Genomic DNA, 27,650 nt, shown 5'->3' on the forward strand with positions numbered 1-27,650 from the left:
GTGCGGTCACCGGCTCTTATCTCCAGTCCCAGAAGGATAGCTGTAAGTAGAGTTTTTTCTTCCCCTATTTTCCCTCTTTTTGTCAGGAAAAAAAAAAAAAACTCACCACCCAGCACTGCTCAGCGGTGTTGAGTCCCAAAGCTAAAACCTGGTCTGGACACTGGAGAGGAGCCATGCTGAAGCAGCCAAAAGTGTATGTGTTGTGTGTGTATGTATGTGCACAGGAAGAGAGAGAGCGAGAGAGAGCGGGCGGGGGTAAACACAAGTAGTCATGTTTCACAGCTTTGGACACAGTCCCAGTGTGAAACCCACTGTTCTGCCTCCCCACAACACTAGATTTTTCCCTCATGTTGTTGTCCTGCTCATCTCTGCTGTGTTTCCATAGTCCACCCTCATAAGCAATACTTCTGAGATTTGCTACACAGAAAGACAGACGTGTCTCTCTGTCTTGTTGGATTGCTTTTGGTGTGATGACACCCAGGTGTTCCTGATGGATAAAGCAGACTTGAGAGTCTTGGTTTTCTAACTGTTGAAGTAGGCTCCTGCAACACACTTAAAGTAGAATGAGACACACATTCAAATACCAGATTTCATTTTAAAGTCTTCCCACCGTCTGTCCAACCACACCACAGTGTCCAAACAAAAAAAAACCTCATCCTGTTTGGTGTGCGGCTGTAATTGTGATTATTATGTTTACATTTGAAACGTTTCTCCACAGGACTTGCTCTCTTTGCCTTGGTGGTTTTTTCAACATACACCCAGTCCCTCTGGGCGGCATCGCACTTCCAGGCTGAGACGACAGATTTATGACTTTGATAAAGTCGCAGAAACTAGATACGTGAAGCAATTCAGTTTTTGATGCAGAATTGAACTTAATGATAGCAGTCATTTACTCAAAAATCTTCAAAATCAGAAATGCCTACGGGAGGAAGACTGATGGGAACAAGCAGCTGCTTTCATTCCCACGTTGTGTGCAGTCTTTTCTCTTGTGTAGAAGCAGATTAATGGTATGCCAGGCCTGTGTTTGGTAGATGTGCAAAAGTAGTCAGCAGACTACATTTACAAAGTATCTTAATACTTCATATAACATTTCATTATTTATTGCACCATGCAAACTGCGCTCTGCCCATGAAATGTTTACATATACACACATTATTGCACTAAGGAAACAAAACACACTTCCATTTCATCTGCTTAAATATGTATGTCTAAATGTTTCATGTGTGAGTATAAAGTTTGAGTTATACTCCAAACAGCTTCTACATATATATTTGAATCAACAGTCTTAAAGAAATGTTCGCCCCAGTTTTTATTGATAGTCATGTCAAGTAACATCATTACAAGAAAAAAAAGAAATACACACATTCTGGAAAAAGTAACAGATGTTCAGATGATGTAGTTGTCAAAGCCAGCTGTTATCTATCAAACTCATCTTTTTTTAACAACCTCTCTGCTGACATCCAGTGGTCATGTCCAATCACAGCAGAAAGATACAAACAACCATGTCTGTGAGCCTGGTGGTGAGATTAATCTTGTCCAACATTGTTAACTGTAGTGTATTATGGCAAAGTAATAACAACAACAAAAAAATAAACCGAAGTACAGGACAGTGTCTGTGTCTCAGCTCAATATTGTTGGTGCATCTTGAAATACCATCTTTAAACATCTCTATACTCTGAGGAATGCTTGTCCTCTGCACTCTCTCTCTCTCTCTCTCTCTGGGACACAGACTGAACAGTGTTCTACCTTTATTTTCCTGAGGCACACTTTAGTGTTTAAAGTCTTCTGAGCCCCCCCGGCTTTTCTTTGACAATGGAACCCACTCACGTCTGCACTAACCAAAACATTTCTCATGGAGCCAGACAATTTCTTTCATCACAGGAGCCCTAAAGATATGTGGAGACACACTCCTCTAAGTGTGTCCTTGTGTGTTTGTGTGTATGTGTGTGTGTATGTGCCTGTGCATGCTGGGACAAGTGTGTAAAAGGATGTGGGTTAATCTTCAGAAGGTGAACAGCCGATGTTTGATAGCTAATCCCTTGTCAGGCCCCATTAGTTGTCACACATTGCTAATTGAGCAAATCCAACAGGCGCAAGCTGTGTAGCTAAAGTACATGCTCAGACTCTTTATGATAACCCGAAATATACATGTGCATTTAAAGTATGATACAAGCTGCCAAGACGTAATTCACTAAACAAAATGACATTTCTGTTTATGCTCTGTAACACAGAAACTGCAGCTTGAACAAGACCTGACTGGACACTCTGACTGTTGAGCTTCGCTTGCATGACAAAATGTTTATGAAGGTCAAGTGTCTTTGTACCAGACAAATCTCTTAAATTCACTTGTGACCCCAGTCTCTCACCTCACCGCCAGGTTCTTGCCATCTCTAATCTGATTGGCTCAGTCTTTGTTCCTGACCAGGTAAGCCCCACCCCCGGGCTTTAGCCTCTGAGCTGACGTTTATCCCAGGATACACACCATAAGCTGCTGTCTGCTTTTTAATGTGTATGGGGAGGGGGGTCAATGTGTGCGTTATTGTGTGTGGGTGTGTGAGGCCGGTGTTATCTGTTGTTGTTGTCACTTTGTTTATTCCTAAAAGCTTCAGCGTGGCTTTTTTTTTTTTTTCGGTGGTTTTTTGTTTGAGAATCAGAGATGCTGCTTCCATCACAAGTCAGGAGGATATGGAGACTGACAGACGTGCTGCAGAGGATTTGACAACAACAGGTCAGTCAGCTGAACAACCGGATAGATGGTCTATGCGTTCACATTGATGATAACACAGATTCAGTTGAGTCAGTAACAGAAAGAATATATGTGTTCGTTTACCTTGCATTAGCATCACAGTTATCGTTTTAGTAAGAAGTGACCCCAGATCCTGCTGTGTCTGACCACGCCACCCCCTCTACACTCAAATACACATTCCCACAAACACACACATACACACCAGTGCACCCAGAGACTCGGAAAAGCATGATAGACACGTACTCAATTTTGTGGTCAAGAAATAGTCACGTTTCTCAACAGATTCAACCTTTAGAAAGCCACGGCAACAGGAAGTGTATAAGTCGGAGGGTCTATACTAAGTATTGTCAGTCTTAACAGATTAACAAGCGAGTCTACAGTCGGGATAGCACTTGTCTGCAGAACTTGACAGGTAGAGGTAAAAAGAGCAACCAAGTCAGAGAAACATGAAGAGAGGAATGACAGTAGGCTACTAATCTACTGGTCGAGCTCTGTCAGACAGGGGAAAGCAAGGCAGAAACCCATGTAGAGGGGATTAAAAAAGAATTATGGGTGTATTTGTACATTAGGAGAGGGTCTTAACCGAATGATGATTCTTAAGACATGCTGCCATCAAGGCACAGAGTAAAGCCCACTCTAACCCACTAATTTTTTACTGTAGAAGATGAAAGGATAACCCTGTTTAGTTAATAGTATTTGCTCGTTTTCTCTCTCTTCACTCAGACAGAACTAGTTCCTGAGGCCTGACCGAGCCCAGGAATGGCCCTCACTGAACTGAAATGGACTCTGTGTCAGGCCAAGGCTCTAGTCTGCTCACTGCTGGTCCTCCTATGTCTGCACACAGCCACAGGTAGAACTATTTTACATTTGTTCCTATTAGAGTTTGTCTCTTTGCCAAAATGAATGGGTTTCCAACCCTTTGCATATGCATCTGTGTGTACTTTTACACAGGAATGTCAGGGTGGGGTGGATGTCTGGAAGGTCAGGATGTATTTGCGACAATAAGAGAAAACAGCCTTTCGGGAGAAATTGTTGCAGAGCTCATGGCTGACACCACAATGGAGGAGGTACAATGGATCCTGGATGGAAAGGATGCTGATTGGTTCTTCTTGGATGAAAGACACATCCGTCTGAACTCATCAGATGACAAGGTTCTTGACCGAGAGGTAATTTCTCAGGATATATCCCCTGAAACATGCTGATCTTTATGTTGGAGCTTTCTTATAATCAGGAAGCCAGGAACATAATTCAAGGGTTATGGATTTTGTGTGCAAAATCCCATTTCTTTGAGTCTGTAGGAACTCTTGTTATAGTGTGGGGCAGCAATGAGGAAGTTGGAGGCCTATCTAAGTTTAGAACAAACAATCAGAGATTGAACCTCATAACCTCGTCCTTGGACCGAACACAATCTCTCTTACCGTCATCCTCTTGCCAGCCAGCTGTCTTACATCATGGCAGCTGTTAAAGGGTCAACCAGATTAGCAGTCTCTCTCTCTGTCTCCCAGTCTATCTAATTCTGTCACTCCATCTTTGAAAATTTTTTAGACTAACAACATTCAGACTTGCTACAAAGTTTCAACCTTTCATCTTTATCAAGTATACTTATCAAGTGTCCAAGAAGCTCCATGCTTTGTTCAACACAATGAGAGCATCTGTTTAGTGTGTGGCTGCCTCCCTCTCAAAATCTTACTTTCTTCTCAATGCACTTGATAAAATATTGGGATGTGCATTTTCTATGTTGTAACCAAAGAGTGATAAATACATAAAGTGTGTTTTGTGCTCTAATGCCTTTTATATTGTTTGGTTTACATATAATAGTAGAGAACACTAGAAATAGTGATAGAAATTTAATATTGCATACAATTATACAGTACACTTATATGACATTAAGTTAGGTAAATGCGGGTAAACAAATTAAACAATTTGAGAGTAGGCCAATGTGAGAGTGCCCAACAAATATGAAACAAGTTCATGAAATTCATGAAACCTGAGTTTATTTTTTGAAATAGATTGAAACAATATTAATTTCATGTTCTTTTAGGATATAATTAAGCATTAGAAACGTAGCACCCCATTGCTCTTCAATATGTCTCGGATGCTGCAGGCTAACTGATGGGGTGGTTTTTGGGTCCGTTTTGTATTAAGGTAGCTACCCTGAAGGTTTACCTGTATTGAGTGCTCTAATAGTACTCTACGAAAACCAAAAAAACTGTGCAGCCCCTCTTGGGCTTATAAACTTCTGGTATTTAGATTAACTGACCCCAGACAACTTCATAAAAAGGCAAAAGGATATTTACTTAAAGTTTGGCAACATAACAAATATTTGCCCTTTAAACATTTAAATACAAAAAATAACACAAATTAAACCCCTTTAAAATAAATAAACAGTAGCCTAAATAAACAGTGCTCTAAAAATTAAACCAAAAGTATATTTACAATAATAAACAAGAAAATTACTTAGCCAAATATACCACTCTCAATTGACTTTAAAAAAAAAAAATAGTACAAAATATCTAAAAATCAAAAACCGTTGCAGGCCTGCGGTGCGGCAGATAGAATCAGGTAAAACTCACAGTTCAGCTGGAGAATCCTCTCCTCTGCGGACGGCCATGAAGAACACCAGGCAACAGCAGCGGTGAATCTCAGGTGCACCTGGTCCTTCTCGTCCGGCACGCGGTCCTCTGATATGCAGTTCACTTTTTGGCTAACGTTACCCCAAAACACACCTGCACAAACACTCGCCCCAATAAACTTTTTTAATGAGGAAACGTGCAGTCGAGTTTAGCAACGGTTTCTCCAGGTTTACAAAAACATTCACTTGACGTTGGTCTAACGACACTGGCACCCTTTTCTTTTCTTGGTTGCATGTCATGCCTTCCCCCTCTGACCTCTGCTTCCGCACCCCCTGCCAATCACCACAGGTGACATCTGTCTAACCCAATCAATCAACAGAAATCAGGAATTTGGTATCTGTACTCTCGCGACACTTTTTACCATCCATAACGGCCTTTACACTATGATATCCCATATATTACATTAAAGTCATAGTTTATAACTGAAATTACTCAATTTCTCACTCTGATTTGTCTCTTAATTAAAACATTTTTTTACTTTCACTTTCATTTCTTAGGTTTTCAGGATTCTCATCCCACCCTCAGAGAAAATAAAATATAATTTATACCTTTATTTTGTCACAGGTGCTACAGAAATTAAGAGTTTTTCTGTGTCAGTGTCTTGGCACTAGCCTGGTTTGGTTAAAGGGATTTTAATAAATCAGTATGTGAGTATGTGATTACAGTACTTGTGTTAAAATATTTTATCGTATCTTTTCATGTTTTCTGTGCCTCTCAGGCCCAGGGCCCTGTCCTAATGGCTGAGTTGTCATGTTATGAGGAGGACACACTCCAGGTACATTTCATCCCATCATTTTACTCATAATTCCTCAATGTGTAATCCCATATCCAAACCTTTATATGTTTTTTTTTTCTTGCTGTTGTTGTAGAGTGTCTACAGGATCATGGTGGAGATTATTAATGAGAATGATAACTCACCTGTGTTTGCAGAAAACACTGTCCACTCTCTTATTATCAGTGAGGTATGACACTTTCACAAACACATGTGCACAAACCTGCGCATGCATACAGAAAAAATACAAGATTGAAGTATTACTACTACTGTCTGAAGTGCTTCCTGTCTGCCTGTCTGTTTGTGTTGATTTCCAGCTGACTCCAGTGAATACTGTGGTCTTTACTGTCCAGGCTACAGATGCAGATAACGACAAGATCATTTACTCCATTGACCAGACATCAGTGAGTTTTTCTCCTATACTCTTTACACTCTTAACAGTGCACGTACTGTACACACAGTCACTGCATTACTGTTTATGTTGTTGTGTGTGTTCTGCAGCCTGATGCAGAGTACTTCAAGGTTGAGCTCCCAAACAGTGGAGAGGTGATCCTGGGCAAGCCTCTAGACTATGAGACCAAAACTCAGCTTACTGTCACTATCTATGCCTCGGTACGCTGCACACATTTCCTTTTTTGACATACATTTATCTAAGCAATTAAATTCCTCTTCTATCATCCATCCTTAAGTCATGATTTCATCATCATTTCAACTATATGTCAGTTCATGTATCCATCCATTTCTCCATCAAACATGCTTGACCAGTGTGATATCCTCTAAAGAAAACTTGACTTGTCATTATCTCAGGAAATGAGCACTGCTGAGCGCTTCAACACTAGCACCAACATCACCATCACCATCCTGGATGGAGATGACCAGTACCCACAGTTCCTGCCCTGCATGCTGCTTCTCCAAGATGAGACCAGTCGCATCTGCATCAGCCCCGTGTACACAGTCAATGTCACAGAGGGGGAAGAGGTCAGTGGTTAAACCCTCCCCCAGTCCCACCACATGCATATTACCAGTGTTATATATACTGTAGGATGTCCATATATTATCCTGAGTTCTGTTTTCCATATCAAATATGCATTTTTGTGATAATACAATTGGTTTGTAATAGGTTTTATGGGTATTTAACTTAACTGAAAATGTAAATATCCCATCAACACAGGTGTTACTTGCCAACAATACTGAACTGGAACGATTCTTAGGCACACCTGTGATGTGGCTATGTTATATCTAGACTTGTAAATTGCAGATTTACTGCCGTATTTGTGATTTGACATAATACAGCATTCATACTGACTTTGACATTGTGTAATTTCATTATAAGTTCTAACTCACATTCTGAAAACCCTCTGAGATCATCCGGAATTCAGTTTCTGTCAAAACTATAGTTCTGGCCACGGTCTTAACATTTACTGTTACAATAAGGTGCATTGCTTTGAGCATCTGATTGGTAAAGCACCAAATGTGTGTCACTTTGCAGGACATTGTGCTGGACTTCTCTCCTGGTCCCATTCATGCAGTGGATGGAGACAGAGGACTCAGCTCTCCACTCAGTTATTCCATTCTCTCAGGTACCACGCATAATGATGCAAGTTAATATTTAAAATGTGCTGTGCTTTGCCATGTATACATCTGTAACTGCATTTGTGTTCATGCTAGGAGACGACAATGGCCGTTTCCTGATGGATAAAGAGACAGGGGAGGTGAAACTGACTCGGGGGGTGAGAGACAGACTCACTACTCCAGCGCTGCATCTTCAGGTCATGGTAAGACATTTTAACAGCAGATTTAAAAGATATCAACTTTTCTTTCATACTCACAATACCATTCTCCCTGCTCTCTCTGCGTCTCTCACCCAGGCATACCAGGATGATGACCCCAGGAAGTACTCTGTTGCTACAGTGTTGGTCCGAGTCCTGGCAGTGAACCACTTTCGTCCACAGTTTGATAAGGCTCAATATCATGGCTTTGTAATTGCTGGAAAGAGCCCCGCCTCTCTGGTCAACACCTATGGCAGCAGAGCACTGATGTTACATGTACAAGACAAGGATTTTAACCATGTATGTGCTGCTACACATACAGTACAACCATGCTGCAAAATGATCAATGCAGTTTCATATCTGTTTAATTTTCTGTTACCACTTCCTTTTCTCCACAAACTGACAGGGTGTCAACCCCAAGCTCTACTTCACCTTCAGTCCTACATCCAATTACACAGACATCTACCAACTCACACATGAGGGACTTTTGATCGCCAGGACTGATCATCTCAAACCAAAACAGAAACACACTCTAGAGGTGAGCCTCATCCCTTGCATTAAAATGGGCCATATTGGTGATTTTTCATGTTTTCATGTAAACTTTACATTATGTTGGCATATATGTGGCATTCTCTTCATTCATTTAAATACTGTAAGTGTTGAGATTTATTTCCTACATTGCATGAAAGCTGACTGAGATAGTGAGTCCATCATTAGGCTGATCAGGTGATTAAGAGCAAACAATAGAACATCCTATAAGTAATAATACACAGTATTTTTGACATACAGAGCAACATAATTAACCATAGTATAATTATACAAAGGCAGTAAGAAAAACCATTAATAGCTGTTTCTGTACAACTGCAACTGGAAGGTTGAAAAGTAAATCCACATAAAAACTTGGTATCTGTTTTGGAAAATGATCAGCAGAAATGCAAAGCATGCCCAATTTAAGTTAGCAAAAAACATTTCAAGTGTCCTGTTGCAACAACAAAAATATTGTTTTACTGAATATTTATAGAGTGCTACACTTTTGGTGAAGCCACTTCACTGTATTGCACAACCTCATTGTTTTTTTCATCAAAATCTCATAATAAATAAAGACATAAAAAAGATGATGTGATAAACAGTCAAAATACTTTGCAGGTAACGGCTATAGACCAGGAGTCAGGTGATGCCACCTTTACTACTGTAGTGGTTGAGGTGTTATCTGAAGGACAATCAAGTAAGGACACACACTTAGACGCTGACATACACTATTGCTGCAGAGCCTGCAGACTCAGTATATAAAACTATGTATGTCTGTCTGTGCACACTGCAGTCCCTCATAGTCCACTGGGAGATGAACGTCTGATAAGCTGTACTGTAGGCAAAGCGTTGTTCCTGAGCGTGGTACTCATGACTATGCTTGGATGTACCTTGTCTGTGGTGATGTGGCTAAAGAAGAAACGCAAGGGAAAAAGGGACCCACTGCAGAGAGGCTGCGTGGCCCAGGGCAAACACCCCAATGTGGTGAGATCATTTATGACTAATTTCAGTTCATATTTAGCAGGATGTTAATATAAATAAGTTCAGAAATAATCTCTACTGTATATATTCCCACAGAGTTTACGGTGGTTCCAACTGGTGAGTTATTTATATTCTCTTGTAGCTCCTTTTTGCTTTTGTCTTGATTTCCTGTCCCATTCCTTTATAAACTACTATTTTATAAACCATTCATTGTATGATTACTTGGTGTAGAATAGTTATAGATTTGATCCAGTGAGCTAATAAATGTGAGCTTCCCTAATTTTTATTAAAAATAATTAATAGTCTATATTTGAAGATGCAAGGTACTTCATAAATCTGGAAAGTAACATCCAGTAATTCATTCATTCAGATACTGATTAATTTAGTAATTCAATAATGCATTGTCCCTCAAGGTTAGACAGTCTTCTTTGCAATAATGTTGTTACAGCCAGTCCACCACTTTGGTTCAAACTAAAATATCTCAACACCTATCAGATGAATTGCCATGAAATTTGGTGCCAAGAATCGATTAATCCTACTGAGTTTGACGATCCCCTGATTTTATCTCTAGCACCTCTAGCAGGTCAGAGCTTTCACTTCTTGACCTCCACTGAATGGATTGGCACAAAAAGATGATGATGTATTCTAATGACTTTGAAGATCCTTTGATGACTTTTCAGGTAGTGCCGCCATGACGTTGACATGTGGGGCTTTTGAGTAAAATGTATAGACAACTAATGGATAGATAGAGTGCCATTGCACACACATCCATGTTTCCCTCAAGATGAATTATAACTTTGGTGATCCCCTAACTTTTCCTTTAGCACGTCATAGGGGTCAAAATTGTAATCTGTCCAATACTTTGGTTTATGATGAAATGCCTGCAAGACTAATGACGTTAACTAACAATTCACAAATGTCAGCATGCTAATATGATAAAGTAAGATGGGGAACATGGTAAACATTATACCTGCTTAACATCACCATATTAGCATTGTCACAGTAAGCATATGCACATGTTGACATTAGCATTTAGCTGTGTTACATCATGCTGTAGCCACAACCCTCATTCCACTTACCCAACCATCCCCACTGATGGTTAAAAGAAAAACATGGCCTTACAGTCTGTTTTACAAATATTGACTCAATGACTGTGCTCTCTCCTCAGGTGAGTCACCGCAGTGCCATGTCACACATGGACGAAGTACCCTTTAACAATGAAGAGTATGGAACCTACAATCCGTCCTTCAGCTTCCCTGAGAAACCTGGCCTCTACACCCACCAAGACCCCCCTTCCTTCCAAGGACCCGTTCCACCTAAAACAACTGCTGCACCCGACATAAGCTTCATCCCCGCTGAAAGTGTGTGCATCCCTGTGGTCTTCAGTAACAATGTTTCTGCACCACCCAAAATCTCCTCTAGTTCACCCACCTTTCAGCCAGCCACCGTGGATGTAAGCCCGACACACATGGCTCAAGATGCTGCATCTCCCAAAGAAAACCTTGACGCAGCACCTGCTACATCCCTGGACCCTACTGAGGCACTACGCAACACCAGTCCTAACCCTGAAACCCATGATGGCACTAGCACTCCACCTTTAACCTGTCCTGATTCACAAACTTCGCAAACAGGCACCAGTGATGACCCTGCTGACCCTGCCACCAGCCCCTCCTCTCAATCCAGTGCTCCATGCAGTGACACCCAAATTGCTTCAGCAGAAATAGACAAACCCTTCTGCAAACCTCGTGTGAAGACACCCCCACATTCACCTTCACTGTCCTCCCCCCTCCCCGAGCAGACGAGCAACCCCCCACCCACCCCAGAGCATGCACCTGTAAAAGCCAAGCTGGTACATATAGATACGTCCCCCCTTGATACACCTCCAGTCACACCAGAGCGAACATCTATGACTCTAAGCACAGAGGTAGACCAACCCTCCACGTCACTGGACCAAACAGACCAATCAGAACACCCAGGTGCAGATGCAGGTAGTCCATCTCAGGACAGAAGACCCTCAATGAACTCAGGAAACACCCAGGACGGCCACAAGGTGGGGGATGAGGATGACAAGGGTTTTCTGGGCGATGAAGATGCAGACAAGAACAGTGATGATGAGTTAGAGCCAGATGAAGAAGAGCTGCTCAGAGTGATGGCTCGTTGTAATCCCATTTTTATCACATTTAGTAAGTAAGGACGGATGACAGCGCATGGAGGAGGTAAGGTGAAGATGGATGACAGACAGCGGAGCAAGAAAGAAACGCTACTGTCTGGTTCTGCTGTGCTGTAGGTACTGCTGAGACTTGGGAGAGGACAGAATACTAAGATACACAGCACAGGGGCCACATAAGGAAAGACATGCATACGTTCACACACTGTATACTGTATGAAAACACTTAACAACACACATTAATATTGATTAATTATAATACACTATGCTGTTACATTCATAGAAAACAGGGATGAGTGACCTCGAATGCACAAGGCATGGTTAAAAAAAATCAATTACTATGTATAAAGTATGATACATTTTTCAACAATACAGCATATTCAGCCACGGTAACAATTGCACAAGTTTACCAACTTGTCATGAATCAAAATATATTCTCATTGATTTTACAAATGATGAGATTGTATTCTCTTAAAGGGCAAATCCACAAGAAATCCCAGAATACTGCTCCTCTCTGGAATTAAAATTCCATAAAGGCAGAATGTCTGACCACACATTCCAATCTGTGATGTCACAGTGGCTGTCAATAGTAAAACACCTTTTATGACATCACGAGAGTATGGAATGTTTGACCATTTGAATTCACTGAGAATCGTCCAGCAGCTGTGTGGTTCTGTGTAGAATTACCCTTTCAATAGCTGCAGGGTACTGTATGTTCAAAACTTTTACATAGCGTACTGCAGCGTTAAATGTTTTATTATGCCTGTTCTACAAGCTGCCTCAGTTTTTTCTTTGAACATGAGTAAAGTTATTGTTTGACTGAAACATTGAGCCATGAGAAGTTATTCAAGTGAAACTGTGCTGCGATTGACCTGCTGATTCAGATGATTAAGATGATGATTATTAGGAATAAAATTCTAAATGGTTATAGGGTGAAGATATTTCTGCCCAAAAACTATGGCAGGATCCTCAACTACACAGACTAAGCTTTCATTTCACAAAGATAAACAGCTGGTGATGTCTGAAAAAACCCAAGTTTTTTTGCCAAGCAGTGGGCAATTTTTTTTTTTTTTAAATCTCTTATTTTATCTTTTTGAGAAACAGATGCTTAACTCTGTTACTCAAATGTAACGCTAGTATGTGACCATGTTCACCATCTTTGTTTGAGAAAGATAAGAAAGTTGAGATGATCAAAAGTTTCAATTTGCAGATGGGTTTTGGTGATGAATAAGGGTGAGTAAGGCCCTAAACTGCTTGACTACATGTGCAATTACAAACAGAAAGCTGCTTGTACATTAAACTTTATCTGGGTATATTGAAACAAAAGGTAACATAAGTGCGACACGTAGTGAGATGTGAATTGGTTAAAGAAAAAGTCCCAAGCTTCAGTTCCTTGATGCTGTATGTATCGGTGACATGCCTTAAGAATAGACCACAAGCATTATATATGTACTCAACTGTGACACTTTTGAGTGTCTGTAGATTTAGATTGTTAATGTTTGATTTATTCAGGACAGATTCGAGAAACAAAGTACTCTCCTGAGAGCAATGGTGAGGGAAAAAAAGTGACACAACAATGCAGAGATCAGTGGGTCAATGGCCTGAAGGAAACCAGGAAACAGAGCATTTCCTAAAGAGGCAGAAGCCTGGGAAAAAAAACACATTCAAAATTTTTTTTAAAATATTTGTAAGAAATGTAAAAAAGTAATTTTAGGTGACAAAAACCCAATATGTTGGCATGTCTAGCTTTCCACAGAAACAACTTCTGAGAATAATAGCTTGGCTACAAGGTATGAAGAACACCATTATATTTGTAATAGCAACTGCCATGTAAAGAATGCCTCACAACCAGCACATCAAGTTAAAAGAATACAGCAGACTAATGGCTCCTATTTTGTTGTTTTTAATGAGACATTCCTCTCAATCACAAAAACTGGACCTGCTTGTTAGAGTGCTCAGTTTGCAGACCAACAACTTATTTACAGTAAAGTCACTAGTGAAAGGCTTGTTGCTGCAGTGAGCCTGTAAAAAAACATTGTCATATACATACAGTATAGCATAAAAAATATCAACAGTGGTTATAAATGGTGGTAGTGATAATACAAGCATAACAAACATATTTATGAAGGGAAAGGATTTTTTTCCAAACTGCTTACAAAAAAGGACAGAGATTTTTTGCTTGGCACAAAAATGAGTTAGTAGTTCAGCTGAATCAAACAAAACTCAAAACGTAGCCTCAAACAACAGGATGCACCAGTCATCAGAACTACTGTGTACACACATAGATTCTCTCTCTCTCTCACACACAGACACACACACAGACAGACAAACAGACACACACACACACACACACACACACACACACACACACACACACACACACACACACACACAGGTGAGGTGATGAGAAAGAAGGAGACAGCTTCGAGGACAAAGCATCCAACAGTTCCTAAATTCATCTTGATTCCTTCAACTAACACACAGCACAACCAGTCCTTATACAGGACCCACAGCTTGTGTCAACATGGATGCTTTGGGGACCAATTTAGCAAACACAGCATGGTCCCACTGATGATACTGTATTGCACTAGTTCAAATAGTCTTCATTGTCATTGGAATTTAATATGTACTCCTCGTTCCAAACATCCTATACTACGCAGTAAATGATCAATAATGACATGAAAACAAAGTTCAAGTGAATCAGCAACTAGCATTTTCAGTTTGGGGCCCGATTACATGGAGGAGTAGCACACATTCTAATGGCTAGAAAACAGCTTTACTCTTCACAGTCCAGTGCATTGCAAAAAGAAATGCTATGGCCAACCACTCTGTATACTGTAAGCCTAAACTTGTTGTTCTGTCAAGGTTTTCGTAACAAAAACATGGCTATTTCGTAAAAAACATCCTTTCAAACAAACAAAAAAAAAAAGTGTCATCTAACACCATTTGTCCTTCGCTTGCGGGGGACAAAGAGATGGATAGTGGGGGTGAAGCAGAGCAAAGGCTGGTGATATATCCCAATCTTACACACAGCTGAGCATAAGGACACACTGGCCAAGCGTGTACATGTTCCTTGAAATGTTAGTGTGTGTACAACTGGACACATTCAAGAAATCAAATAAATTATTGTCCGTGGCGTTGGATTAGGCGAGGAGCTCATCTTGTTTGAAATACTCCCATCTACTGTCAGAGGAGTAAGCTGGGGTACACAAGATGAACAAAGTCTTTGGAAGCAGGTGGATGTTAGAACTCGTCGTGTCGAGTCAGGGCCTCTCCGAAGTCGGTCGCCTGGCTGCCCACGAACAGGTCATACTTCTCCACGATTTCTGCCTTAGTCAGACGGCCATCCTGTTGGAAGGAGAGTAACAAACATGTTAAGCCTTGTATTTGCATCAATACGCAGATTTTTTTTTAACTTACCCATATATAGATGTACTTAATGTTATGCTACTGTAGGTATTTGGTATGTCTTGTTTGATTTGCACTAGTGTCACTGAACAATAACAGTCGTTTCTCATCTTAATTTCACAATAAACATGTCCTAAAGGGCTGAAATACCAGCAAAGCTGAGATGAAAGCCTGTCTTGCAATTATTATGCTTGGTTAGAGCTGTAATTAAGTCAGATCCTGTTTTGCAGTTTCTTAAACTGACTAACAAAAGTATCAGAAAAGAGCCCAAAACTAAAGTGACTTCTGGTATTTGCTGGCTAATTTCCTGCTGCATACTCAAATTCTTCCAGCACAGGAAGACAAGAGGTGCCACTGGCTGGCCTTTACTGTGAAGCAACTGCAGATGATACGCAAACATATTGAGTGAGGTGATAAAAGCAAAATGGTTGTCTTGATCTAGATATACATAATTTTCTGTGTTTCCCTAATTCATTGCGCTTTACATTGCCATTGCAGTATCTAACAAATCTACCATTTAGTGAGTATTTTGTGGCCCTGCAGTGCACACATTCGCTCGTGTGTATGTATAAGCATGCTTCTAAATTCATGTGTGCTTTCAGAAGCGCAGTTCCACCTCCTTTAAATATTTCGTGAATTAAACAGGAAGTAAAATTCATGATAAGTGTGCATTTCTTTTGAAACTTGAAATCATTTGAAACTTTTACTGTACATACTTTGTCTGCATCTGACTCATAGACCAGATGTTTGGCCTCAGCCTCAGCATGATCGTAGTCATTGGGCAGGATCCAGTCTCTGGTCTCCTCCTTGTCCATCTTGCCATCTTTGTTTTTGTCTCTAAATTCAGTGAACTGCTCCCTCTCTGTCTTCACCCACTCTGGTTCTGTAGAGTCTCCCTCCTGGTTGTACATGTCACCTAGAGTACAAAAAAAAGATAGGGGCAGACTGAGTAAGAGAGGGTGTTGATGTTGCAATGATTCTTTGTACAAGTATTTTTAATGTTTGTAGTGGCCTAACACATTACACAACAGGCATGTTGCATCAGGGTTCCTCAAACTTTTACATATGCTCATTTGTTCTTGTATTTTCAACTTTGTATTCTCCATCTGTCTTGGTTTGCCACCAATAATAACCCAAAATCCTGTGGCACAAACTAATAATGCTCATAAGACACTAGACTATGACAACTCACCTATGTACTCATCCAGATCAATTAAACCATCTCCATTCTTGTCAATGTCTTCCATTGTTTCCTATAGAAAAGAAAGAACACTGGGCAGTGAGAAGGGACGTAAAAGATAGTGCTAGTGTCATCATTTAACACCTGTGAGTGTGTGTGTTTGTGACTCACCAGCACTACAATGTCCTTCATGTGGTCATACTCCTCGGGGTGAAGGAAAGCTGTGAACTCCTCCTTGTTGGCTTTCATGTCATTGTCTTGATCGGCCATTTTGAATCTTCTCTCATCACGAGCCATCATCTGTCTGTAGCTGAAGCCATCATCTGGGTCAGGGTCATCTGCAAGTCAGAGGCCACAGCTTTGTATAGTGTGTGTGTGTGTGCTCAAGTGTGGAAAAGCTCATTTGTGTCTTTGTCCATCGAGTATGCAGGCAATGCTATTGGGATACATTGAAATGAATAAAATAAAAATTGTCTGCACTCATACCAAGAATGTATCCATAAGTGGCGTTCTTGTACTCCTCCCAGGACACCATTTCATCCCCGTTGAGGTCATGACTCTTCCACTGTCGATCAACATCATCGTAGATCCATCTCTTCTGGGCGTGTTTGATCCACTTCTTCATCTCCTCAACTGTCACATAGCCATCCTTATCCTCATCTATACGTTCAACCAACATGCTGCAGAGAAATGACAGAAATCTCAAACATTCAGGATGTTTCCTCACAATATCTAGTGTTGTTTCACCTCAGGGAGCAGTACAGTTCCTCTGAAGTGACACAAGGTCATTACCACAGTAATGCAAAAACTATAATACATGTATTCCACTAGAAAAGTTATTACCATTATGGCTGTAAAAGAATTTGCAGACTTCAGATATCCCTAATAATTCAACAGATTCACACAGTCTGTCCTGGCATGTAAAATTACCCGAGCCTCTCCTTGCTCTCCTCTGGTGTGAGCTGGTCGAAGGTCTTGGCCTCCTCCTGTCCCAGAAATGCTTCATGGTCATAGTCAAAGTTCTCCGCATCATCGTGCTCTCGGTTACTGAGGGTTTCATCGTGGTGAACACGGTCCTTCTTCTCTGTGGGTTTGCTGGTGGCGTAAACCACACAGAGAGCAAAGCACATAACAAGTGGCCTCAACTCCATCCTTCGTATGTGCAAGCACTGTCTGGACAAGAAGTACTGTGGTTATTACTTGTACAAATACATTGCATTCTCGTATAAACCTTTGTATTGCATGCATATCGAAGTTTATCTTGCACTTCAATACTGGCATACGGACAGATTGTGTCAGCACTAATCACAGCTTTTGACTTTGGCCTACTCAACTCTGCACATGCCTGTTTAGGAGTGTATGACTCACAGTGCAAGCAAATACTCCGGCTATGAGAGGTGAATTGTTAGGCTAATCTGTTCCAGCTGATGCAATCCCTTCATTTGTTTCACTTCTGTTACTTTCTAGCAGTTGGCATCCCATATATTTTATTACAACCAGCTCAGCAATTCAAAGAACGGTAATATAATCATTCACACACAACTATTTAGAAATTTTCTGAATTCATCATACTAGATTTTAAACTACAATCAGCTGTTAGTTTATTAGGGACACAGATAAAACAAATGTAGTCTGATACAACAGCCCTGCAATAAATCCTTCCTTCATGAAGATTGCAATGTTCAGGTTAAGTTTGGGCTATTTAAGAGAGGTGATTCAGGTTTTTGGTCATTGTGGACACTGGTACTGTTGAACTATTGTATTGTGTTTTACTCAAATGTGTTTCTAATATGTAGTCTACCCTCAATAATACAAACTCCCAGCACAATACAATTCAAAGCACCACAAAGCCTCCAAAACGACCAAAGTGGAAACAAAACCTTTCTACACAAACTCAACATTGAAACATTCATGAAGACATGATTTATTGCAGGACTGTTGTATCAGACTGAATAAGTTTGCCTTTGGTCAACCTAATGAACTAGCAAATGCAAAATAAAAAAGGAAAATATTCAACTAATTATTTCAAACAAATCAGGGCTGAAACAATGACAAACTATTTACATTTACTCAAAGACAAAATACTTAGAAATCACCTGCCAGCAACCAAAGTTCTTTTAAAAAAAAGACATTGTATGTATGTGTCTATGCTTCTGTAATTGCAACAGCAATGCAGTATTCAGAGGAAAAAAATTATTATTTTGTACCATTTTACTATCTTTCTCTTGTTAAAACACGTTAACCGCTATCTTGTCTACTTTGCTGTGACATCACCCTGTCTGTGCTCTCACTTTTGCACGTCTCAACACCTTAAATCTTGCCAGTGCCTTTACATTACGAGTCAGTAGCAACGCTTTGAGAAAGTTATTCCCAAATATCAGCTTTTCCATCCAAGCCCAAGGTTAGCGACTAACAGACTGGCTAACCTTAGTTTTAACTGCTGTTTCACTCGTCCAGTAAAGATAGACAGGCAACTACCTAATTACTCATGTTGCGTCTTTCTAAAGATTAGCTATAAGACAGACATATTTGAGTCACTTTTTGTATTTTTAAACCAAAATTTTGCAGGACAACTCACCGGCGTCTTCAGGGAAGTTCGTCGTTGTAGCTTTAGACCCTCCCCTCGGAAACACACCCATACACTTCCTGTGCTAAAACATCAACAGACCAATCAAGCCCCGAGAAAGCGAGTGCGATGTCGCTCGTTGATTGGTCCACTTCAAGGGAACATCGGTGATTGGATTGGCCGAGAACCGCCACGTCCTCAAAGTCAACAAAACCCCGTTCATTCATAAAACTGACACTACATTGACTCTGAGTCAAACAAGCTGCTCTCTAACCAGTACTTTTACCACTCATTAAAATGAAAAGGGACAAACAACATGAACTACAGTTGCAATGTTATTTATTTAATCAATTTATACTTCTGAAAAACATAGAAGGAATTTGTGCCTGAGTGAGAAAAACTTTTAACTTGTAAACAAATTGTCTATCCACAAGAGTGTAGCAGAAATGCAAATCCACAAAAAACTAAACAAAACAAACAATAAAAGGACAATAAAACCCACATTCAAGAAATAAAGTATTCCAAGTATTCAGTGAGCCCATTTAATATAACAAATAAAACACTGTAAATCTGTTGCTATAATAGTTCTGATGAAATCAACTTATTACAAATCAGAAAAATAAGAAGCCCTCTTTATGTCATTAAATGTATGGCTCATTCAATGGCTCTTTGTCTATTGAGCACACTCAATTATAACCTTGCAGCTCAAGCATATTTCTGTCTAGGGCTGCAACTAAAGATGATCTATTAATCTGCACTGAACAGCCAATACAGTAAAAACTGCCCAATATAATTTCACACGGCTCAAGATGATGTCGGAAGTTTACAGATTATCAATTAACCAACTAATCGTTGCAGTTATGTTTATCTCCCTCTGCTGGTTTATTTGTTGTCAGAGTGGCACAATGACAGCATTTCCTGCCACTAAGCTGAGGATGCCCACCACAGGTCTGTAACTGCTGGTCCCAAGACCCCTACTACATGGCTCTGAAGGGAATGGATTTACATCTTGAATTGTAAAAGCATGTTTTCCATTTAGGTGTCATTTCACCATGTTTAAGTTGTATGTTAAATATTAAATGATCTTGATTCTGAGGCTCATTGAAGATGAGGCATAACATGTGTTCCTGGAAAAAGAATGTGACACAATGTGCAAGACATATAGTTATAGTAACACCTCTCCTTTATACTGATTAACTGTAAATCCAACTGTCTTTGAATAGTCTGAGTCCCCCACAACCTCACAAATGCTGGTGTCTTAGCATGTGCACAGCAAGGTCATGATGTAGCAAAGCCTCCACCTGTCAACCCACTGCTGAGTCTTCCAAATCCATGTTTTCCATCTCTTCTTCTGTCTCTCCCTGTTGGTTGTCATTTTCCTCCTGACTGGACTGACAGGTTGTGTCCTTCTGTTCATCACCATCACCACTTCCTGCTGGGACATCACAAATAACCCATATTCAAGTTTTTAACAGTGTTAAGAAAAGTTAATTCTTTGTCAAGCTGCAGATAACAAAGGGCAAGTTCTAAAAAGCAGCAATATATTAAAGTGTGTGTCACAGAACATAAGCAATATTAACTATATTAGAAGAAAGTGATCACAACAGACTTTGCATCATGTTGATTTTAGCTGTTCTGGCTGACCTGTGCTAGTTTCACCCTCTTTTTTCTCAGTGAGGAAGATTCTTTGCATCATCAGCTTCTTCATGGTGTGGCACATGTACTTGAGCTCTTGGTCGCTGTCTGCTTTTCCTGAAGACATATGTCAAAAGGAAACATTTTAAAGAGACAAACAAACTCACTGCAACCCAACAATAAACACTGAAAATGTGTGGAGCAGAGCCTCACCTTTCTGTGGTCCCTCCTCGAACAGTACACAAGTTCCCAAAGCATCTTTCAAGAGGGAAGGAGAGGAAGTACAATTTTGTTTAGGAGTTCATGGAGGCTCTTTTAGTGCTGGTGAAAAATAGTTTGTACTTTTTATTTGGAAATAACACTTCTAAAAAAACAACATGCTACTATTTCTGTACCATCTCCTGCAAAACAAGATGTTAGTAATGTTATTGGTTAAATGAATATCAGATTTCTGAAGGTGCAGTTTGCACACATTCATCTTTATTGAAACCACATTAGTTGATCACTGGCAACACTGATCAGCATTTCAGGTTAAAAAATAACTCTTTTGAGGTGGTGTAAAGTGACGTGATTCCAAATGACAACCTGCTTTAAGATGAGGAGAAGGAGAGCACACAGGTAGACTGAATGTTTTTCCATTCTTACCTTCATATTCTCCTGCAAAAACGTATTGTCCAACCTGCATCATTGGCTTTTCACTGTCAATATCCTTGAACACAAATGGAAAAACCAGGTTAATGCACAGCAGAGTCACGCAGTGGCCAGGCTTTCTCTTCCTTCCCTCAAACACGACAAAACCTGCAACTCACCAGTATCTTGCAAGTGCCCCGACATTTGGAGAGAAAGTCGTTGTTGATTATACCAGAGAGCTCCACCACAACAAGCTGCTCCTAAACACACACAAGTACAGCATTAGTTTTTATTATAGAATTATACACAACGACTGCACTCTCTACAATAAAAACTTTTAATTTTGATATTTCAACAGGCAAAATAGCAAAGAAGAGAAATTAGTGTTAACACAATATCAAATGCCGAAATTATACTAGCTGTCAATTAGTCTTTGTAAGCTAACGTGTTAGCAACATGAAGCTAATGTTGATACCGTTGTCCAGTAGTTTTATCATTTCATACCTCCTCTTCCCATTCATCTTCCATATTCAAAGTCCTGGAGTGATAAGGGAATAATAGAAAATAAAAAGTCAATTTCAGCAAATATTATCCAGAGAAAACTGCCAAAATGTGTTCCTACATAATGTTTTAGACAACTTCCGCGAATGTACGGTGCCCGAGAGGACGCCTGCAGGTTTCTCGCTGCCCGGCTGCTTTCAGTTACAGGTCCCGACCACCGAGGGGCGCTGTTGGTCAGTTTTACAGACGTGTTTAGTTGCCGAGCCATTTCATGTCTGTCTGTCTGTCTGTCTGTCTGTCTATCTATCTATCTATCTATCTATCCGTTGTACTTATGGTTGAGTATGACTGGATCTAGATATTGACTACCTGTAGGCACACTCATCTACATCTAACATTAATGTTATTAATGTTCTCCTGCAGGAGGCCATAGCTGGAATGATGAGATGAGATGAGATGAAATGAGACGATACACTTTATTGATCCCCAAGGGGAAATTCATCTGTCAAAGGCAGAGGAAACAAAAATGAAAAGAAGCACACGCACATCAAACATATCCCTAAAAAAACAAAACAAAAAAAACAAAAACACATGGGCAGAAAGATATGCCACTCAATCATAATCACAATAAGGAGAAATATTATGAACAAAAACCAAACTGTGTAGCTCAGTCATATGAACATTCATGGTACCATCCAAGTTAAAAGATGAGTTTTTCAGTTTTGCTTTCTTTGGACTGCAGTTATACTGAGGTGAATCTGTGGTCCATGCTCACTGTGGTCTGTCACATGTCATTGAGGTATAGGCCAGTGTCTCAACAAACCTATTCCTGATAGACACACATCGATTGTAAAAATCCACCTCAACGTCTGTCATTACAAAATTATTTCTATCAATGAGCACAAGTAAAATATTTAAAAACTGAATCTAGTGGGCAACTAATTTACGAGCTAAAGATGTTTTGTGATTCATAGAGGTTTCATCAGTTTTATTAAGGGCTGGGGAATATTGTTTATGCCATTGGATTTTGGCAAACCTTATATTTATTTTAAATCAAACATATTCAAATGCAGTTTCAGGTGAGCAAGGTTTAAAACTGGGGAATTCTTCACTAATACAACCATCAAGCCTCAGGAATGACGAGTGAAATGTTTTAAACTCATTTATCATTCAGTTGTCATGATTTTGTTTTTATATTTTTTGGCATTAAAATGCTTGACTGAACTTACACACCTATTTACATAATGTATTGCATACATAATATATATATATATTTGAAATATAATATGTATTTAACATTAATTTAATAATCATGCTTATTGATCCTTATAAGAAATATCTCTTTTTGTGTGCTCCCCTCCACACAGGGGTCAGAGATCAGGGTCAGCTGAGGGGCAGCACCCCCGGAGCTGGTTGGAATTCATCATTCTGAAGGGCCGCATCCTACCGGCCCATTTTGAAAAACAGGACAGTTGTAATATATAGAAGATGTAATAAATAAGTGAAATTCATGCAAATCTACTTGGTCAACTATCATCTACTATCAACTATCTCTAGTGCCTTTAACACATGTACGTCAGTTAGTAAATGTTATGGCAAATTTACATTTTTGCTTTCTGTTTGTGAAGCTGCAATGAGTCCTCTTGCACAGAAAGCTAGTTTAACAGCCTGCATTGCCGTTTAACTCGTGGTCAATTGACAAAGTTAATAAATTGGTACTGGGACAGTACAGTGTTGTTGTCATATTTAGAAAATGGAGTCTTGGGAAGGCCGGGGGTTTAATACGTAAATATCTTTTTGCTCCTGGGCATTCCTCTTAATGGATTTTGTGGCAACAGTAAATAGAAGAATCTGGATTTAGTGTCCAAAAAGGGCAACGTGTGATAACACTCAGGTTCTCTGGACTAACCATTTATATTTGCATTAGAAGAAAATAATCACTACTTTTATGGTCTGTTGTAGAAATATATGGATATAGGAAAATATAACAATATTTTATTTTCTAGTATTACAAAAAATATTCTAATTATGGAACAAGATTGAGAATATTGAGATGTCCATCCAGGTGCCATAGAGCAAGGCAGGTTACAATTTAGTGGAGTTGCTCGGACGGCGACGGGGTTTGCAGGCTGTAAATACCTGTGTAAATGTAAAGCAGGTTGATGCTGGCCGCACCTCACCCTCAGAGAGGGGGAAAAAACATAGTATTTTGAATCAGAATCAGGCAAACCAAATTAAAGGGCGTGCAAATCCCCCATGTGCCTTCTCCCTCCCCATTTCTGGCCTATCATCTATCTCTGGACCATGGTGGGGTTGTCATGTCGACCAGCCCACAAGTTACTATGACAACGGCTCAAGGGGAAGCACTTGCTAGGGAGGTTATTGCCTCCTTTGGGACGTAAGAAGGACAGGGGGAATGTGAGCGGAAACAAAGATAGAGGGACTTACAGACACCAGAAAGGCTTAAATGAAGGGAGAGGTCAAGTTGGAGTGTGTTAGCTTGAAGTGTGTTTGTGTGTGTATGTGTGTGTTTGTGTGTGTGTGTGTGTGTGTGTGTGTGTGTGTGTGTGTGTGTAAGGCCATTTCACAGTCATAACCATGCAGAATTGGACCCAGTGTGTAAAGTCAGAGTGCCCCATTGAATCTTTGGATGCACTACAAAGTTTTCTCTCCTGGGCGAGGTCTGAGACGCTCCAGTTCATGATGTATTACACTTCCTCCTCAGTGCCATACCCTGGGGCAGAAAGGGGCGGGGGCAAGGGAGGGAGTGACATTAAGGACCCTCCAAGGTGTCAGATGGGTCCCCAGCTTCCCCCACATTTTGTCATATAAATGTCATAAAGACAAGTTTGGAGTTGGGGAGCTTTTGGCTCCCCTTCTGCCTGGGGGGTATCACAGTGGTTAATTGCCCCATTAGCACTGACAGGGTAAATTGGTGGAAGGGCTAACTATATATTACAACGAAAACAACAACCCCTGGCATACACCTGAGGGCATGGATGGCATGGTGTATATTACAGTATGGCCTGTGCACGTTCAAGTGTGTATGCGAGAGAGAGAGAGAGAGTTTAAATTGTAAATGTAAATTTTCATTCACATGAGATCTTTAATATTAGTAAAATATTAAAATTTTATCACTACGGAAATGAACTCACAGTGCCAGTCTAGGAGAGCAGCTCCTCTCATGTCTGTGCTGAACTTTCTTGAGGTGAGCATTTACACTAAACAGGAAAATTATTCTATTCTACTCTGGAAAAATGTGACCTATGTGAGGATTGTCTTTCACAAGAAAGTGCATTTATATGTGTATTAACTGTGAGCCAAAAACATACAGTATATGACACATTCCCCACACACAAACGTAGACATTAAATGTGTGTGTATTCACTTGCCTTTTTTTTTTATTGTTTTAAATGGGGCCAATAAAATGTAGTTGCAAATTAAAATGCAAATGGTAATTTACATCAACAACCAGTGATGCAAATAACAGGAATGGTCATTGGAAAACATTTTATTACTGCGTCACAGCACTGTAGTGTAAACTTTAAGGCAATTTGGTTATGATGAAATTCAAATAGGCCACATACATTTGTTTAAATCAAAGCAAAATGATCAGAACCTAATCTTTTTCTTTTTTCACGTTTCCCCCCCCCTAACATCACATCTGTTTACAGGTGATTATTTTACATACATAAAAGAAACAAAAATGTGAAATGCTATAAATATATTAAGAGTTTCAAAACACGTATACATGTAGGATAAAAAAGGTAAACATCAGGTAGCAATATTGCTTAAGCTCCAATTTTTAATTTTATTTAATCCTAAAAGCACGGATGCTCCTAATATAGGCTATATTGTTATTTCTGTCACACACACACACACACACACACACACACACACACACACACACACACACACACACACACACACAAACACAATACAGTGGACTTGACGTTAAAGTATCACCCGTCACTGTCATTGTATTTTGCTCATAAAATGACATAAAATTGTCACCGTTCTTAACTGCAGCCATAACAACAACAGAAAATGTCCATGTAGACATAAAGACAACTGAGCAGTCCCTGATTTATGTTTGTGATAACCTGCAGTCTTTGCTTTGGTGGCATGTGCCAGACAGACGATCACTTAAAACGTTTTCAAATCGTAAAATAATTATTAGATGTCCTACAAACGTAGGTCACATCATTTGCACTTCATTAATTCATCAATGCATGCATTCTTAAATATTTATAGTTGCACAAATGAAAGAAAATGGTCAAACCAAAGCAGGACGAACCAAAATCAAAATGTTGGTGCACTCAGAACCAACATAACGAAATATCATTAATATTCATATTCTGATATGGCCTTGTTGTGCGGTTGTTTCACGCCATAGTGAATCTTATTGCAGTTAATGCTATAGCCTTTTTTTGCCTCCTGTGGTTATACTATAATATTCCTATATTTTTTAAAGGGAGCTTTTCATGCAACCCTGTAGCCTTTATTCCATCAATGAAATTGTATTGATACAATTTTGAAATGAGTTGGAGGTCAGCTTGGACAGTCACGGACATATTATATTTGATCTTACAAATAAAAGCAGTTTTCACCTTCTAAAACATGGACGATCGACAGATTGCACATCTAGCGTGAAATTCACAATAGTATTATCATAACAATAGGCCTAGAGCCGAGTGGCGAGGATGGGACTTTGTCGTGACAAACCCAGGAGTGGACTCGGCTTAAATATTATTTAGATTTTTCCAATCTGAAAAAATCAAAAGGCAAAACAACATCCCCAACCCTGAACATGCAGCCTTTACCTGCTCAGTTCCAAAACAAAGGTGGAATGTCTCATTTCATATACAGGCATATTTAGACGAGACTTTCTTTCTTATTGATTTAAGCATTCATTTTTATATATATATCTCTTTGTCTGACGTGAATATTTGTCTGCCCAAATCTGGGGAATACAGGTTACAACTTTTCCAAAGCAAGTTATCACAGAAATTTCAAATTTCCATGAAACATATTGCGATTCCAGTCTAAGACATAATGCATAACCCTACATTTAAGCGTCTGACCCGTGCCTAATCTCAAATAAAATATCAATATGATATTTCTAAAACAATTCTCCGGGGCCTATCAGTGTGTCTGTAGTCGTCAGTAGTGAATCACCGTAGTGTCGCATTTTGTGTCAGATTTTTTCTAGCATTGCAATATTCCTCTAAAAAAGACTGTTGGGATTAAATGTTTTTGTCAAGATGAACTTTATTTAGACGCTGTGGTGCTTCGTATTCTTCGTGGTCTTTTTGTGTAAGTACAGATTTTTCTGCGATATTGTTCCCTCTCTATATTTTATAGATTTAGCGGAGATTTGTCTTAATATCTACCTAAAATAAATTATTGTATTTTTTCCAGCCATATGATCAATTTCTGTAAATAAAATCCAACGCTTCTGCTGTAATTTATCGTACTTTTTTTATTTTTATATATTTTGCTATTCTCCTTGTTTTCTCTATGCGTCCCCGGTAGGCTCTCCCCCTCCCTCTCCCCCTCCCTCCCCCTGTACCTCTCTCTCTCCCTCTCTCTCTCTCTTTCTCTCGCGGAATCCTATTGATCCAAACGGGCTAATTAGCGGTGTCTGCGCAATTACGCACATGCGCACTGGACGTAATCTCAGCCATTTTTTGAAGGAAACTAATTAGCAGGAATAAAGAGCCAAGTGTTTTTCCCCCCACAGTGATCAGAACTCATTCTACCTCTGGAGCTCGCACAAACCCCTCCGTCCCCCATCGCCTGTTTACTACAGCCTATATGTAGCTTTAATTACACTGTTGTTTGGTAACAACTTGGACCCCGCTGCTCTCTCTCCCTCTCCCCGTTTTTTTTCTTCCTCCTGGCTCCGTTAAAACGCAGAGGATCATTCATAAGGAATGAGTGGGCTCTCTATACGATTGTTTTCTGGACTACTACACATTCAGCGTACGGAGCTTTGTACCAGAGCCGCTGCAGAAATGTAAGTGTGCCATTTGTTTACGATATTAAAAAGAGCTGGGAGGAAGCAGCCCGGCGGTGGGGAGGAGGGGGTGTTTGGTCAGTGCAGCCTGTAATTCGTACGAATCGAGCTTTTG

At 39.9% G+C, this 27,650-nt stretch overlaps 3 protein-coding genes across 5 annotated transcripts; 1 reads left to right on the plus strand and 2 right to left on the minus strand.

Moving 5' to 3' along the window:
* The first annotated feature begins 2,685 nt into the window (after positions 1 to 2,685).
* LOC111228505 (cadherin-related family member 5-like) lies at positions 2,686 to 12,393 on the plus strand. The gene is made up of 16 exons (XM_022754428.1): positions 2,686 to 2,728; positions 3,470 to 3,596; positions 3,698 to 3,912; positions 6,098 to 6,154; positions 6,249 to 6,341; positions 6,469 to 6,555; positions 6,653 to 6,763; positions 6,959 to 7,129; positions 7,641 to 7,731; positions 7,820 to 7,926; positions 8,020 to 8,220; positions 8,327 to 8,458; positions 9,067 to 9,145; positions 9,242 to 9,432; positions 9,526 to 9,546; positions 10,598 to 12,393. The coding sequence occupies exons 2-16, from the start codon at positions 3,506 to 3,508 to the stop codon at positions 11,618 to 11,620; spliced, it is 2,670 nt and encodes an 889-aa protein (XP_022610149.1). The 5' UTR covers positions 2,686 to 2,728; positions 3,470 to 3,505; the 3' UTR covers positions 11,621 to 12,393.
* A 686-nt stretch (positions 12,394 to 13,079) lies between these two features.
* On the minus strand, positions 13,080 to 18,807 carry LOC111228511 (calumenin-B). Of its 2 annotated transcripts, none has more exons than XM_022754435.1 (7): positions 18,763 to 18,807; positions 17,115 to 17,357; positions 16,671 to 16,864; positions 16,356 to 16,522; positions 16,197 to 16,257; positions 15,721 to 15,920; positions 13,080 to 14,944 (listed from the first exon to the last, which is right to left on the minus strand). In XM_022754435.1, exons 2-7 carry the CDS (start codon positions 17,333 to 17,335, stop codon positions 14,840 to 14,842), a joined length of 948 nt encoding a protein of 315 aa, XP_022610156.1. In that variant the 5' UTR covers positions 17,336 to 17,357; positions 18,763 to 18,807; the 3' UTR covers positions 13,080 to 14,839. The 2 variants fall into 2 exon arrangements, with proteins under 2 accessions (XP_022610156.1, XP_022610155.1); XM_022754434.1 differs by having other exon boundaries at positions 17,115 to 17,353; positions 18,763 to 18,800.
* A 275-nt stretch (positions 18,808 to 19,082) lies between these two features.
* On the minus strand, positions 19,083 to 21,672 carry gtf3c6 (general transcription factor IIIC subunit 6). Of its 2 annotated transcripts, none has more exons than XM_022754441.1 (6): positions 21,520 to 21,672; positions 21,195 to 21,275; positions 21,031 to 21,094; positions 20,599 to 20,643; positions 20,395 to 20,502; positions 19,083 to 20,182 (listed from the first exon to the last, which is right to left on the minus strand). In XM_022754441.1, exons 1-6 carry the CDS (start codon positions 21,541 to 21,543, stop codon positions 20,055 to 20,057), a joined length of 450 nt encoding a protein of 149 aa, XP_022610162.1. In that variant the 5' UTR covers positions 21,544 to 21,672; the 3' UTR covers positions 19,083 to 20,054. The 2 variants fall into 2 exon arrangements, with proteins under 2 accessions (XP_022610162.1, XP_022610161.1); XM_022754440.1 differs by having other exon boundaries at positions 19,083 to 20,185.
* Between the last annotated feature and the right edge of the window lie 5,978 nt (positions 21,673 to 27,650).

The sequence above is a fragment of the Seriola dumerili genome, unplaced genomic scaffold, assembly GCF_002260705.1.
Source record: "Seriola dumerili isolate Sdu_G_001 unplaced genomic scaffold, Sdu_1.0 BDQW01000219.1, whole genome shotgun sequence".
In the NCBI taxonomy this organism is placed as follows: domain Eukaryota; kingdom Metazoa; phylum Chordata; class Actinopteri; order Carangiformes; family Carangidae; genus Seriola; species Seriola dumerili.

Bases quoted from the DNA above. Each gene is read 5' to 3' on its own strand.
- LOC111228505 (XM_022754428.1), top strand. From the start codon at position 3,506: ATGGCCCTCACTGAACTGAAATGGACTCTGTGTCAGGCCAAGGCTCTA. The intron at 7,130-7,640 runs GTCAGTGGTTAA...GTCACTTTGCAG, and splicing joins ATGTCACAGAGGGGGAAGAG to GACATTGTGCTGGACTTCTC. The intron at 7,732-7,819 runs GTACCACGCATA...TGTTCATGCTAG, and splicing joins CAGTTATTCCATTCTCTCAG to GAGACGACAATGGCCGTTTC.
- LOC111228511 (XM_022754435.1), bottom strand. From the start codon at position 17,335: ATGGAGTTGAGGCCACTTGTTATGTGCTTTGCTCTCTGTGTGGTTTAC. The intron at 16,865-17,114 runs GTAATTTTACAT...ATTTCTCTGCAG, and splicing joins GAGAGCAAGGAGAGGCTCGG to CATGTTGGTTGAACGTATAG. The intron at 14,945-15,720 runs GTATGTACAGTA...TCCTTCCAACAG, and splicing joins ATGAGTCAGATGCAGACAAA to GATGGCCGTCTGACTAAGGC.
- gtf3c6 (XM_022754440.1), bottom strand. From the start codon at position 21,543: ATGGAAGATGAATGGGAAGAGGAG. The intron at 20,644-21,030 runs GTAAGAATGGAA...CCCTCTTGAAAG, and splicing joins TTTTGCAGGAGAATATGAAG to ATGCTTTGGGAACTTGTGTA. The intron at 20,503-20,598 runs GTGAGGCTCTGC...ATATGTCTTCAG, and splicing joins CGAGGAGGGACCACAGAAAG to GAAAAGCAGACAGCGACCAA.